This window comes from Cyprinodon variegatus, unplaced genomic scaffold, assembly GCF_000732505.1.
Source record: "Cyprinodon variegatus isolate N-32 unplaced genomic scaffold, C_variegatus-1.0 Scaffold256, whole genome shotgun sequence".
In the NCBI taxonomy this organism is placed as follows: domain Eukaryota; kingdom Metazoa; phylum Chordata; class Actinopteri; order Cyprinodontiformes; family Cyprinodontidae; genus Cyprinodon; species Cyprinodon variegatus.
This window is the reverse complement of record NW_015150709.1, coordinates 855989-869000: the sequence shown is the minus strand read 5'-3', so window position 1 is coordinate 869000 and position 13012 is coordinate 855989. Positions and strand designations below refer to the sequence as shown.

Here is a 13012-nt window from a genome sequence, read left to right as displayed (position 1 = left end):
AATCCGATTAGTTGTTTCAGCCCAAATTAAGATTGTTTTTGCACTTTGTATGCTGGGATTATAAATGCTGCTAGACCCAGAGATTTCCATACACCTACATTTTCCAGTTTCAGAAATTGTTTAGATTTGCTAAATGCCAAATGAATCAGGTTAAAATTTGTTGTATAATTTTCCTATTAATAGATTAAAATGAAATTGAAATTCTAAGCTTGAATAAAACATTTAGATGGACGTGGAAACATCATTGGAATATATAGCCATCATACTATTCAGGTAGAACATGGGACAAGAAAAACCCAGAGCAAAGGTTGAAGACCTTGTGTACTGTAGATGCTGCTGGAGCAATTAGACAGTCAGTATTTACTCCACTCAGAGAGGAAGAAGCCATTACTCTGATAGTAACATTTCAAAAATCTTATAGCGAAATCAGCTTTCATATTCACTTAGGGACAAAGAATTTACTGTTGGACACATCTGCTCTGGTTTAATTAACGTTAAATTTAAGTCTTTGGACATAACGGCTAAAGAACTGAAAGGGTGTGTCTGAAGCACGGTTGTCGACAGACCCGACCCAGTTACACCGGTTCTGTCAGGAAGAAAGGGCCACACTTCTAGCAAATAACTGTGAGATGCCTAAAGAAGGAAACCCGCAACATCTGAACTAAGTCGAGAAAATCATCAACTTCTATATGAAGACAGTTAATTATTTGATTTGTTTCAAACAAAGAGATATTTTAATAGTACTGTAACTCACTTTATTCTTCATCTGAGGCACAAAATTAGTGAATCCGAGATAATCCTTCTTACTCACTCCTGTTGTCAGCGGTTATAATGTAATTCCCATAAGCTTTATGCAATTAATTGTTCAAGACAAGACTGACACCTGAATGCACTAAAACAGATTTAAAAAGAGCATCAATTAGAAACTGAACCTACCTTAGAGCCTGGTAGTCGGGAGGCCATTGTAATTGCAAGGAGAGCAGCTGGACCCAGAGCTGTTTCTCCATTTGCAGATAATCTGAAGATTAAAATGACATCAAAAACACATAAACATTGATAAATGGTATAATTTTAATGAACAAAACAAAACATAAAAGGAGATGGGATCACATTAACGTGTGCTTACCCTAGAATCTGCCTCTGTAAGCAGTCTTTGGTTTGTGAAAGTGGGGGAGGAATTGGAAACTCTGCTGCAGCCTCTTTCAAAAAGCTGCTGTCATTCAACTCAGCACCACTGAGAAGCTGTGATTGATGATGATTGCTGCCATGCATTGTGACCTAGAGATAAATAGAAGGTAATATGTGGTTTATGGGATCGGAAAGAAGATTAAGATGAGTCCTTCTACAATGTGATAATAAACATACCTGGTAGTTGAAAGTGATGAGTCCAACTCGAACATCAGGCTGTTGGTCACTTAGTTTCTGAACGCATTGCAACACAGCTTCTTGAACAAACTAGATTAGTTCAAAACAAATAAAAAGAAACCCAGTTTTGAATAAATTGGATTTGATTTTGATACCTGGGCAAAAATTTTGCTTTTCTCTTTCCTTTAATATACATTCTTATAGTACCATCAGGATTCTATGTGTAGTTTTCATTTATGAACTGAGGAATTAGAACATAGTTCACCTTCAGTCTGGATCTGTTGCTGTTCTGCCCCCCTTCCAACACCTTGAATAAAGTAGAGATGCCACATGTGGATTTCTAAACGCAGCCTATAAGACCATGAGAGAAGAATCGAATCCGGTGTTGTACCTCAGAGGTGATGCTCATTGAGCCTGACGCGTCGATGCAGAAGAGCAGCAGGGAATCAGCAGAAGGCAGCCGCTGTTCTTCAGGGTTAAGCAGAAAGAGTTCATCTTTCTGAGTACTTATATGACTCTTCGGCCCACTGGATGGTCTGGTCAAATCACCACTCTGACAAATGTAACACACTTCAACCTACAATGAAGCAAAGAGCAGAAGGGCATCAATCTCTAAATGCTTTTCTCATGCATTTCATGTTAAGAGGACATGCTGTTTATTTAGTTTGGGGGAAAAAGGTGAAAATAAGGTGATACTTTGGTTTCTGTGTTTTATCAGTAAAAACAGGGGAAAGTGTGGTGTGAAAAAAAAACCTTTGTAGAATCACCTTTACTGCAGTTACAGTAATTTTGAGTTACGTCTTGATCAGCTTGAACATCTGCATACTGAAACCATTGTTCACTCTTCTTTGCAAAACAAACTTGAGCTCAAACAGACTATATGCTGATGTCACCACCATGTATCAGAGTATGGATAGTGTGTTTATGGCGTTGGAGCGCCTTAGATTGCTGCCAAACATACCATTTTGAATGCAAGCAGAAAAGTTGAACCATACTTGATATGCCTTTCTTCTTACCATTGGCCTTTTGGTTGCTTCTCTTAAAATACTCAGTCTAGGTGGATGACCATGTTTGTTGTTTATGTTCAAAGGTTGGGATGTTTTTTTTTAGAAAACAACTTTGTCCACAATGTCCTCCCTGACCAGTGCAGTGGGCTCCTTGGCTTTTGTGGCACTGGTTAATATCTAAAGAACTTATTACTAAAGTTGGAGTCATGACTCTTATTTAGGGTCCTTGATCAACCAGTATGGGGCTTTGAGATGCACTTCAGAAATTAAACTAAACAATAAATATTAATATTAAAGAGCTTAAAGGTATGAAAGCATAAAAAACAAAAACAAACAAAAACTAGATACTATGGTTACTGATGCCATTTCTAATATTTTTAGATGTGTGGTTGATTGCTTTTGAAGAAATGTCTGAATACTCAACCAAAAGTTTATGTCATGAGTCTTTCTTGGTACCATTTTGTGGCTCGGAAGCTGAAGAGTTTGGTAATCTCTGCTCTGGCGAACCAAAAAAAGAACAGCTGCCTTTATGCTTAGATCATCTATCTATGCCTCCTCATTCTATCTGAGATGTGGATGCAAGGGAAACAGGTCCAATAGCTAACCCCAGGTATCCCTCTCCCCATTGAGAACCTCCATCTTATTCTTGGGGACTCCAGGGTCGTGTAGAAAGAGAGCCAACCAGGGGCTTCCTGATCAGATGCCGTAAATATCCATGTTTCCATCAACGTTTCTGTTATTTGCATTTTGTGTATTGTGTATTGCATTGGAGGGAATTGACTGAAACAACAAAATTTGAATCAACTTTTACAACATTTTGAGAATAGTTTTTATGCTCGCTTGAGGTTGTTTTTTGAAAAACTGGTATAAAAAGTAAAAGCAAAAAACATTTGGTGAATAAGATTTGAAGAATCAAAAACGTACCTAACATGAATGATTCTAATTTTCTCCATTGCTGATTTGTGGTCGGTGCTAGCTTGTTACATCTACTTCCTGTTTATTACAGCCTAGAATGACCTAAACTTATGACGACATTATGCTTTGCATGAGGCTGCTCAGTGATGCAGTGGGTAGCACGGCTGTCTTGCAGTAAGAAGGTTCCGGGTTCAAATCATGGCCCCGGGTCTTTCTGCATGGAGTTTGCATGTTCTCCCTGAGCATGCGTGGGTTCTCCCTGGGTACCCCGGCTTCCTCAACAGTCAAAAAACAATTAATTGTCTTCCTTAGGTGTTAGTGTGTGAATGGCTGTTTGTCTCTGTGTTTCCCTGCGATGGACTGGTGACCTGTCAAGGGTGTACCCCGCCTCTCGCCTGTAGACAGCTGGAGAAAGCACCCCTCACGACCCCACATGGGATAAGCGTGACGGAAAATGGATGGATGGATGCTTTGCATGGCCTGGGTAAATAACACCAATGAATAAGGATACGTCTAATGTGCCATTTTTCACTAATATGCTAAACGATTGCTAAAAATTCATATAGCATTTAGTTAGAACCAAGGCTAATGACTCCTTTAGACACGAATAAGCAGCTACTTTACGGTGTTCTCCCCACAGATGCGAGATTCTCTAAGCCCATTATTAGGAGGAAGCTCCTTTCAGCAGCTTATATTCGGGATCTCATTCCTTCTGTCAAGATTCGGCTCTTGTGACCAAAGGTGAGAGTCGGAACGCAGACAGACCTGTAAACACAAGCTTTGTTTTGTAGGGCAATGTTTTCTAACTTTAGCAGTTGACTCTACCTCATTATTTTAAAATATTATTCATAAATCCAAGCTGCTGTGATGGCAGTTTGTTGCACTACATTTTATTAAGAATATAAAAAAAGAGGGCCTCTTAAAGATGCCATTCACACTTTTCAGGTTAATTTCTGTGTTTCTTTGTAAGTTTGTGGTCAAAGTAAAGGTTACCTGTAATGCAAATACCTCATCTTTCTGCCAACTGTCCAACACTGAGCCGCATCGTGAGCAGAACACCGGTTCTCCAAGTGTGGGCGCCTCTGAAAAAAAAAACACATGGAACATCATCAGGTATGCAAATAGGATAAAAAAATCATGTCAGATGACTCATGCTGATAAAATTCACCAACCTCTCTCCTCTGAGAGCAATTTTCCTAAACTGATAAGAACAACATTAGGATTTCCTGGCAGAGGCCCCTTATCTGTTTCAGAAAAGCGGAAAAACACATGCATGAAAATGTGAATCTGTTGTCCTTTAGCAGTTTAACGTATGCCATAATAATTACTGTATCTCTACCTGTAGACAGTGGTGGCTTGGTTGAGGGAGGTGTCTGAGCGGTTGTAGGAGGCGAAGCAGGTGAGGGTAGTACCATCACATATTCTGGTGTAAGACTCATAAACGAAGGTCTTGGAGGCAGAGGTGGACCTGGTGGTTTAAGATGAGAAAAAACCAGCAGGATTACCTTCGAGTTCTTCCAGATTAAAAAATGATAATAAAAATGTCTTACTTGGTCCAGACATGATTCCACATTCAGGGCGGACCTTCACCTTACCACTTGGACCTTCCGGTAATGTAAAGGAGTAAAGATTATCTGCTGGATGCATGTTGGAATCAGCCTCATAATTCGGTTGATCATAATCCAGCGTCTGACTGTTGGCATCAGAAGAGGCATGGGGCTGTGCAGGGTTTTTGTTAGAATCGGTAGTCGCTGTAGATCTCACAGTCGATGGCAGAAGGGCTGTATAGGAGGGAAAAAAAACACAGAAAGCATTTAATAGAAATAATTCAAACATGCCACGAAGAATTGAGGCAGTTCTGAAGGCAAAAGGGGGTCCAACCCGTTACTAGCATGGGGTACCTAATAAAGTGGCCGGTGAGTGTACGTCTAATCTCAAATCAGTTTACAGTATAGAGTTACACAATAGAGTTTTTTTTTCTTCAGTTTTTCAGGTAAAACTGAACAGACTGAAATTCTTTTTTTGATGATGGAGTTTTTCCTTTGTGTGTTTCAATTTCTGTGTTGAAACTTTAACCTATACTCTGCAAGTTTCCACATCAGTGTGTGCCATTATTTGAAAACAAGGCCACTGGGGGCTTTGCTTAGTTACTCTGAAGAGGAATCTAAAACTTGGAGTATTTTAGAAAGAAAAAAACAAACAACTGAAAGGAGTGCAGCACAGACTGAGACCCAGGAACTTCTGCATCAGAACATTTTAACAGCAGTTACCAGGACAGAAGAGGTCCCCAACAACTTGAATATCAGCAATGTCTGGAGGTATAAATGCATTAGGGAGAGCAGCATTTTTTTTTATTTTGCCTGCAGCTCTCCATGGGTTGCATTGAGAGGGACAAATTGAACATCTTCACCTCGCCAGGCGATTAAAAGAATGTGTCTTTGAGGAACCCGTGGATCCAAAGTAAAGGTTTGGTGTGCTGTTTGTATATCTGGTGATCATACCCCAGCCTAAAAGTGAGAGCAGCTGCCTGAAACTGACTGAGAAGAAAATAATCTGATCACAGATTCTCAGAGGAGGAAGATAGTTATCTTTCCACTGCCTGAATAAAAAAGTCATCTCCTTAACTGGACACAGGCTTCTGGTTTGAGAACAACCGCCACATCCTCACTGTTTATTGGACCTGCTGAACGCAACCTACTTCTGCTATTCCTGAGAGCGGTTCACAGTCAGAGGTAGTGGCGCTTCTGTCATTAGCTGTGCTTTAAAGTAAATCTAAAAAACAACGTTGGTTTGTTGACATCATTTCTGCTTTTCTCCTCACCAAGTCACAGAGTTACTCATAACTTTCAGCACAGTCACCCACACTTTAATTACTCTCAAGTTTGTTCATCTTTGAAGCTTTAAAAGAAACAAATAAGAAATAACAAAACACATAACTCCAGGTTTAGTTGGAATGAAATGTTCACTAATAACGTCAGTTTCTCTTTACCCGTCTTTTGAGAAGGTGGCATCAATGGAGACCCTGCTCCTACGGGGGAAGAAGCTGCCTCTGCTTTCCTGGAAACTTCTGGAAATTTGTAGAAGAGCGAAAAGGGCTTTGGGATCCTGACCTCCCGGCTTTTTTCCAGCTGTGCAGGTGAAGAAGCAGCCGACTGATCTGCTTTGAGTCTTGGATCAACTGTTTGGGTGGGAGGAGGAGGAGGAGCAGTACGAGGACGGATGGGTTTACCAGGAGGAAGGAGCGCTAAAAAGAAAGAGCAACATGTCATTATAGCTCAGCTCTCCATGCTATAAACAAAACACATAAATAGAAAAAACTTTCTTTTTAATTTTGTAGTAGTTGTTTTCTTATTAAAACTGAGTGTTTCATCATCAACAGCAGGCGTAGCAATCCCAGTTTGGAAACTCAAAACTAAAATCTGAGAAAGCTGAAGCTTAGACCCCTTTTCACCTTCTAAAAAAACGTGAAACTCAAAAAAAACAAGGAGCATTTGAAATGCTTGCCAGAAAAACCCTGCATTTTTACATTTATTCAGTTGAACATGAGTTAACTTTGCCCCTGATTTTTGAAAACAAAACCCATCCCGTATAACTATGTTGACATGGCCTTGCAAAAATGTACCAAATAAAAACTGTTTTCCTAAGAGGATTTAGAGTTAAGATGGATAAAAATAAATTGTTACTTTGTTTTGGTCTCTAACCTAATAAAACCTAGTAAAGATATTTGGGTTTAACATCATAGAATTCAAGAATTAAAACCATTTTCCAAGGCTCTATTTTGTGACACTTCCATGACCAACTGTTCTTTATCTTTATTATTTGGTTTTAGATTAAGTTTCATCAGTTCCCCATAAACCAGGCTTGTCATCTTATCCTTTATTTACTCAGTTCGACTGTCTTCCAGATGTTCCACTGTAGGAACATCAAGGGTTACTTGTCACAAACAGCAACCATTATGCATGCAAAGAGATGGAGCCACTAAGATGTTGCTTTACTTGGAAGAAAAAGCACCAAAGTAAGAAAATCTTTCCCAAAAAACTTGCAAGAAATCTATGTGTAAATATATGTTTAGAATGATGTTTGGTTAAACGAGGACAGGTCAAGGGAAGTATGGAGCCTTAAACAAAACTGGGTTTATTGGAATCTAGGAGATGGGGCCAAATTTAATGAGCTTTAGTCAAAAACAATCAAATATAATTGGGGAATATTTAATAAGCTGCACTGGTGGACGGAACTTAAACACACAAGAATGGATTAAACTCATATCAGATTGTAACTATGGTGACCCAATAAAATATATTATGTTTATCAACTATAACTAAATCAAAGCCAACCGGACTTTTCCTTAGTTGTTCTGAATATGTTTTCAAAACCTATCCAAGAGTTTGTCAGGCATGTAGTTGAGCAACCTGGAGATTAGCCGCTGCAAAGCATATGGGGGCAAACTCCTTTAGAAGAGTCCAAAGTCAGACATCACACATTCCCTTATGGTAATTAGGATTCATTTGTTTGCTGTTAGTTGGTTACTATGTCACCTGAATCCTGAAGAAACACCTTCGAGTCATTTCTTTGAAATTGGCATCAGTGCAAGATAGATGCTTTCAAGCTGAAACCACAGCTTTCATGCATCTACTGCGTCATTATCTCCTTTTTGACAAGGACAGGTTCCCAAACCTCTTTTTCCAACCACCCATCTGTTTTGTAAACTCTAAACATCGTTGTCACCAGAACTCTGTCTTTTGCTTTTGCAATTTGAATGGAGCTGACTATGCTCCAAGCTCCTGGCTCCGCTGTGCTGTGCATTGAGTGTATTCACTTGTCATTTGCTTGCTCTGTGGTAAGGGCTGGTTATCCCCGCGCAGCAGTGTGTCGCAGTGAGCTTGTCGCAGATATTTTTGATTTATGCCCAATATTGAAGCTTGGTCTGTGTTATGTTATTCCAGGCCACAAGGCAAGAGGGACAATCACGAACTAGCTGTGGGTCTAGATACCGCCGAGGCGGTGACGAAGTGGGGGCAAGTTTGTGCGACACAGGAGAGACATATGGGCAAAAAAGAGCAGGGATCCAGGTTAAAAAAGGGTCCCAGCATTTTCGTGAACCTCCCTCTTCTAGCTGGTCCAACTTTATGAGTAGTTTCCATAATGGTGGTCATACAAACAAAACAAGGCGCTAAGGAAATACGCATAGTGAAGAGCGGATATAGAATTGACCAATCAGAAGCCTCCTGTCTGCGGCACAGTCTGCTTGTCACCTACAATTTTGGAGAGGTACAGCAGAGTGTCTGCAGGGGGGGCGGGGGCATCTCTGCATTAACTGCAACACACACACAGACAACCTGGTTGCTGAGTATAAATCAGCCTGTAGTCAGAGTTATATGCCCTACAGTGATGATGATTCTTTTCACTTTTAGAAAAGCAAACTTTCCAGTTCTTTAAAACTTAAATTCAGCATTGAATAACTAAAATGGCTCAATTCATGTATCCTGAAACCTTAAAAAGTGTATATATATATATATATATATATATATTTTTTTTTTAAGTGTCCTGTCTGTCAATGTGGCAATAAGAATAATTGTCTTGATGCTAAAAAGAGCCCAACAGATTTTACTTTCACAAGTGGATGAGTAGGGCTATTGCCATAGTGTTCCGCTTGTTTTATGCATATAAATTGCTTTATTATAATTATGCAGGGAGTTTTACAGATTATATGAACACTGCAATGTATGGAGAACAGGAAAGGAAAAACAGAAAAAAAGGAGAAAAGATGAAAGAGGAGATAAAAGGGAGATGATGATAAAACATTTTCAGTCTGCTTCATCGCCTGCAAAGAGCTGTAAAAAGAACAGCACAACCAACGGACATGGTACAAGACATACAATAAAGTAACACCTAGATACCATCGCTGAAGTAGTATTATTTAATCTGACATGTACTCTCTGTTACCTAAAGTATTTTTAATTCTCAATAAACAAATAAAAGTCAGCTTTATACCAGATTTTCACAACTGCTACCGCTATGACGTCTACAGTAGTAACATACTGACTAACATTAAGTATTGAACAGAAACCCACATCTAAAAAAGAAGCAGATTTAACCTCATTAAAATAAACCAGTGTTTCAATAACCTTCACCCTATTAGCATACGTGATTCAGGAAGCAAGTGATTCCAGCTGAGCAAACTGAAGTTTGCAACAGTTTTACCTGAAACAAAGCCTTGCAGTTTCAGCTGTGTGCATATTATTCATCACCTGGTGATGCTTTGCAAACCAGTTCTTCGAGAATCTCAGGGAAAAGGAAAAATCTGTCAACACATTTTCTCTTCCTGCAGCAGCAGACATTCTTAAAGTAAATACATTACCCTATGTCTTTACTTTAAGAACCCTAATCTCTGCATGTTTTCCATAGACGCAGGAGCTAAGAAACAGCATTATGGATGTGTTAATACCAGTTGGCCTTTTTAATGAAAGCCTGAATATCTTTCAAACATAGTGGTTTGCTTAGTTAAAGAAAGCCAAGCAGCAGGTGGACAAAGATGTTTTGTTTTTGTTTTGTTGGATGAGTCCAGTTGGAGTTGTGTTACCTGAACGTTTAGCCCCATTGGATCGTTGGATTTCCCTCTGGCTCAGTGATTGCGGCACATAAACATACCCACAGGCAAATTCCATTGGGCCCCAATCTAACAGCAAAAGAATTGACACAGTTTTCACAGAGTAAGGTGACAAGTTACATTTTACACAAATAGCTAACAAACAAATAACATGAATCTGTTCATTACAGCTTCAGATATTACTCAGATTTATCAAGTCACATAGGTCAACATCAGCCTGTTCAAAAACTTAATAATTAGAAGACGTACTCACGGATGTAGAGGCTTTGGGTTTATATCTGTACAGTAGAAGCAGTAGCATTAAATCCTCTCAGGGCTCACAAATGTTTGAAGGGCTTTCAAACCTCAGACATCTTGTCTAACAGGTTTCCCTGTCTTCAAGAGTCAGTTTCGCAAAACAGATTTAAGAAACTCACTCAAATCCTTAACTCTGAATGGATCTAGCTTCAGGTTGGAAACTCAAGAGTTTTGGGTTTCACAACTACGGAAGAGGATTAGGGCGACTGAAAAAAAAAAGTTAACTGATTATTTTTATTTTATTTCAGTATAGTATGGGGAAAAAAGTCAAAATTCTGACTTTAATCTCAGAATTCTGACTTTTTTTAATTGTCAGAATTCAGTCAGAACTCAGTCAGAACTCTGAGAAAAAAAGTCAGAACTCTGAGAAAAAAAGTCAGAACTCTGAGAAAAAAAAAGTCAGAATTCTGAGAAAAAAAAGTCAGAATTCTGAGAAAAAAAAGTCAGAATTCTGAGAAAAAAAAGTCAGAATTCTGACTTTTTTCCCATGTTAAACTGAAATAAAATTTAAAAATCAGTTAACTGTTTTTTTTTTTCCAGTGGCCCTACTCCTCTTCCGTACACAACAGCTGCAGTCAGTTAGTTTAATCAAATTTAAGAATGTCCACTAAGAGTTTAGCAGGTCTGTAACAACTATAAAGAGCTATTTGCATTGGAGCCCCCATTCGGAGAAAGTATTTAAAAGAACAAGCAACAGCGCTACAGTTCAAGCTGTTCAAGTTAATGTCTTATTTTCTATGCAGACAGCTATAGCAGGCCACTTTAACATTTGTTAAAAGCACTCTCCCCACTGTTGTTCCATTTGTAGATCACTAAAATTAGATTCTTCCTGGTCAAAATAACATTCCTAGTTAGAACTGTAATAACAGATTTTCTTAAGTACATTTTTGCAACACAAACTGAATTTCAGAAAAAAAACACCAACAAAATTGTACTAAGAAGTTAAGTTTTCTTATTTATCTAGAAAATTTCCACAGTTTAAGCGGCGGCTATCACCTTGACTTGAATATGTATTTATTATATTTGAAATACATTTCTTGATAGTCAAAATAATACAAATGATGAACAGTAACAACAGGAATATGGAGACCTGTAATTTTCTTTTCAGATATCGGAAATACATCTTTAGTCAGACTAATACATATTAAGTATCTGTCAAGGTTTGGTTGTGGTTTGGAGGACCCAAAGGCAGAGAGGCTGAGGTGAATTCTTGAAGTTTTAATGAAAAAAACACTAGTAACAGAGGCAAATTCCAAAAATCCAACTAAAATGTAACTCAGACCAGAACCACGGACACATCAAGGGAAACACGCACAAGGAGCCAGGAAGAGACGAGGTGAGAGCATGATGACGACAACAGGACCAGCAACAACAAGGAACCAACAAAGAGTGAGAGCAGAGGGAGAGCATATAGCTGACAGAGACAAAGGGAGGGCTAACGAGCTGACAAGGAGCAGGTGTGAGAGGAGACAACGAGGGAGCCAAGGGGAAAAGAACACACACACACACACACACGCACACACACACAAGAGGGCTACAGAGGACAACAGAAAAACATGAGAACTAACAAATCTAGAAATTACAACAAAAAAGGAATTAAACCAATAAAACCAGGGAACATAAAGCAAAGTAAAGCACAATATAACCAAAACCATGAGACTATGGGTGTTATATTCCCAATAAATGATTGTTATTAGCTGTTATCAGTCACATAGAATGGCTTCAGATTGTGCCTCCTACCTTCCAGTGTGCTCAGTAGGTTGTTATCACAGAGTAAATCCTAATCCTCACACTAAAGTAGCCTAATTCCATTTCCCCTGCATAATTAATCAATTTATGTATATGTAATCTTAAAAATATTTCAGTAGTTCTTCAATTAGGCCTACTGTAAAATAATGCCTATGTTGAACAAACTAAAAATGCTCACATTAAACAAACTAAAAACAAATAAATCTCATATCTTGTCACCTGAGTTGTAGAATCCTCTCCCTGAAAATATTTAATTCTCTGTGAATTAATGCCATTCTTTAATAGGTTCCTCTTCAAATGGAAATGCACTTTATTTTCAAAAGCTAATGTCTTTAAAGGACCTAGTGAAGGATTTTTTTTATTGCAAAACCTATATAGAAAACTATGACACAAATCTGACTAAATCAGGAAAATAAAACTGTGGGATTAGCTCTAAGGAGAGGGGAGACAGAAGACAGTTTATTGAACAAAACCTGCTCCTGACCAGGTTAGCTCCGGGGATAATGTTACTATGATCACTGAAAAAGAGGTCGAGGAAACTCTCTTTGTGAAACGGAAAACTCAGTTTCCCATATTTCAGGTCTAGAAAACAAAAGATTTTTTTTGAAAACCTGCTAATTCCCAAAATCCCTGGAGTCTGTCTCACCACATAGCGTCATCTAACCTCATTATAGAAATTAGTTACTTAGACTTAATAAATGCTTGTTGAAATAAAAACAATATTAAATCTATGGCTGGAAGGAAATGAATCAATAAACAAATTTCTCCGCTTAATTTTCTAAATTAAGAAGAAAAAAGAAATAAAATAAATAAAAAGTGTTAAAGTAAACTATAAGCAAGAAAAAAGTGAGTCAAAGGAGTGTGGGAGAATATATTGAGAAAGAGGAGCAAAGAGCATGAAAGGGAGAAAAACAGTCATCGTAGAAAGATGGACAATGGAGGGAAATGGAAAAAATAAATCAAGAAGGAAACTGATAAAATCAAAAGTTAAGGAGGATTGAAAGATGACATTCAGGTTTCCAAGCAACATGAAATGTAATGTTTCCTCAATGTTTTTCCACAACAAAGAGAA

The 13012-nt window shown here is 38.4% G+C and overlaps 1 protein-coding gene across 2 annotated transcripts in view; it reads right to left on the bottom strand.

Moving 5' to 3' along the window:
• The window catches only part of LOC107089540 (circularly permutated Ras protein 1-like), a 17179-nt gene extending 6929 nt beyond the window's left edge, over positions 1-10250 (bottom strand). Inside the window, exons 1-12 of one of the 2 annotated variants that reach the window (XM_015382393.1) lie at positions 10144-10250; positions 9868-9963; positions 6277-6531; positions 4838-5068; positions 4627-4755; positions 4460-4531; positions 4296-4369; positions 1757-1942; positions 1631-1672; positions 1366-1455; positions 1127-1278; positions 937-1018 (exon numbers count right to left, since the gene is read on the bottom strand). In XM_015382393.1, the coding sequence (XP_015237879.1) occupies positions 937-1018; positions 1127-1278; positions 1366-1455; positions 1631-1672; positions 1757-1942; positions 4296-4369; positions 4460-4531; positions 4627-4755; positions 4838-5068; positions 6277-6531; positions 9868-9963; positions 10144-10195 (1461 nt within the window). In that variant the 5' untranslated portion in view covers positions 10196-10250. The remainder of the gene's footprint in view (positions 1-936; positions 1019-1126; positions 1279-1365; positions 1456-1630; positions 1673-1756; positions 1943-4295; positions 4370-4459; positions 4532-4626; positions 4756-4837; positions 5069-6276; positions 6532-9867; positions 9964-10143) is intronic. The other variant, XM_015382394.1, reaches the window with a different exon arrangement.
• Positions 10251-13012: the final 2762 nt, after the last annotated feature.